At 50.6% G+C, this 1,880-nt stretch overlaps 2 protein-coding genes across 2 annotated transcripts in view; one reads left to right on the top strand and one right to left on the bottom strand.

Moving 5' to 3' along the window:
* Positions 1 to 1,638, bottom strand: part of rnf169 (ring finger protein 169) — a 5,597-nt gene extending 3,959 nt beyond the window's left edge. The window contains exon 1 of the mRNA XM_037974394.1: positions 7 to 1,638. Within this exon, the coding sequence (XP_037830322.1) occupies positions 7 to 198 (192 nt within the window). The 5' untranslated portion in view covers positions 199 to 1,638. The remainder of the gene's footprint in view (positions 1 to 6) is intronic.
* lipt2 (lipoyl(octanoyl) transferase 2) overlaps positions 948 to 1,880 on the top strand; it is a 3,582-nt gene continuing 2,649 nt past the window's right edge. Inside the window, exons 1-2 of the mRNA XM_037974395.1 lie at positions 948 to 1,055; positions 1,638 to 1,877. Coding sequence (XP_037830323.1) covers positions 1,644 to 1,877 — 234 coding nt within the window. The 5' untranslated portion in view covers positions 948 to 1,055; positions 1,638 to 1,643. The remainder of the gene's footprint in view (positions 1,056 to 1,637; positions 1,878 to 1,880) is intronic.

Below are 1,880 nucleotides of genomic sequence, written 5' to 3'. Positions count from 1 at the left end.
GGCCGGGCACAGGGGACAGGCCGCCGGGCTGCCGCCGGGCCGACGCTCCGCGCAGGCCGGGCACTTCTTCGTCCCGCTCTCCGGGGGGTTGGGCCCGGACCGGCACCCGGCGGCTCCGGCGCCGGGCGCTAACCGGGACACGTCGGCGGCGGTGCCGGTCGGACTGGAGAGATGTTCGGCGAACCCCGCGGTCGCCATCTTTCCTGGTGAGTCTTCTCTCTCCGCTCCGCTCTCAAAACAAACCCCGCCCCGCCGCCGGAACAGCGCGAGCGCTGGGTGGACGCGCGTGCAGCCCGCCAACCGCGGCGCTGGGAAGCAGCGGCGCGAGCCTCCTGTGACAGAAGTGCGATTTCAAAATAAAACCAGAGGCTTTTATTACGTAACAGAAACACAACACAGCACAACAAAATAACAACACAACAATAACACATAACAGAACTCGCCTTTTCATCGGATTTAAGTCTTCCTCGGGTTTAGGTTTAAAGTTAGTTAGAGTTAGATTAAACTTAAACTTGACCTTAGTTTAAACAACTTGTTTGCAGGTCATGTTCACATTTAAACTAACTCCTTCTTCAGGCCAAGTTTAAGATCAACTTTTCCTCAGGTTAGCTTAGGTTTAAACTAACTTAACCTCAGACTGAGGTCAGGTTAAAACTAACTCCTCCTCAGATTGAGTTTAGGTTTAAAGAAACTCTTCATCAGATTTAGTTGAGATTTAAATTACCACCTTGTCAGCCATCTTCAGACAAAGAAAAGCTTCTTCAACCCAACTTCTAACGTCATCTTTCTGTCATTAAAACAAACTCAGAGAAATATTTGTTACATCTACTGCAGCCCCAGCTGTGTATCATGGTGCTCTTTAGTTTTATTATATGTTCATTTATAAAAGGTTTTCTACAAACAAACAGAATTTTCTTTGTCTCCTCAATGTAGAAATGAGGTGACATGTTTTATTTTGAAAGGCTCAGTATTTTCCGGTTCTGGCTGCGTGAACCGGAAGCCGGGACGTTCACGGCAGGAGGACTCGTGACAGCGCCGGGGGGGACGTAAGGCAGGTAACCTCAGTCAGACAGCGGAAATAAACGGAAAGAAGCAGAAATGTGATGATTTGAAAGCGAATCTCAGAGTTTGTGTTTCGTGTCAAACTGCGCTCAGCGCGTCTGTGGGGTACAGGTGATTCCAGGTGTTTCCAGGTGTTTCCCAGCCTGCAGCTGTCTGTTTTTATTTAAATCAATAAGCCGAATTCACTGTGAGGGTTTGCAGTCTGTAATGGACCCATGCTGGTTCAGACAGCAGTAACTGGATCCCCGGAGAACCGAGGAAAGTCTAAAAACACAGAGATTCTCTGTCAGGTTCTGCAGCGCCTCCTTTCTTTGTGGATTTCAGGGTTTTCTGTTTTTAAAAACATTCTTCTCTAAAGCTTCATGTCTGAGGGAATAAGAAAGCCTTGGATATTTAGAAACCTCCTAAAAAAGATCAAAATTGTTTATTTTCAACTGATGTTTCATAAAAGATTGTTAAATATCTGTTAATGTAAGGGTAACGTCTCTGGTAATCATGAAGTCTGGTTTTAATAAACAGAATGTTTGAGCCGGATGAACTGTGAACGTTTGTTTTCTGTTCTGGTCCGGTTTCAGTTCTGGATGCAGGCCGGCAGGCCCCTGGTGGAGGTGGTCCGCCTGGGCCTGGTGTCTTACCATGAGGGTCTGCAGCTGCAGCAGCTCTACATAAACCGGCTCCGGTCCGGCCCGGCCCACGCCTTGGCCCACAGCCCGGCCCACGCCTCGGCCCAGGCCCCAGCCCACGCCTCGGCCCACGCCCCGGCCCACGCCCCGGCCCACGGCCCGGCCCACGCCTTGGCCCACGCCCCGGCCCACGCC

Source organism: Kryptolebias marmoratus, unplaced genomic scaffold, assembly GCF_001649575.2.
Source record: "Kryptolebias marmoratus isolate JLee-2015 unplaced genomic scaffold, ASM164957v2 Scaffold35, whole genome shotgun sequence".
Classification (NCBI taxonomy): Eukaryota; Metazoa; Chordata; class Actinopteri; order Cyprinodontiformes; family Rivulidae; genus Kryptolebias; species Kryptolebias marmoratus.
The sequence above is the reverse complement of the archived record's forward strand: the minus strand, read 5'-3'. Positions and strand labels throughout refer to the sequence as shown.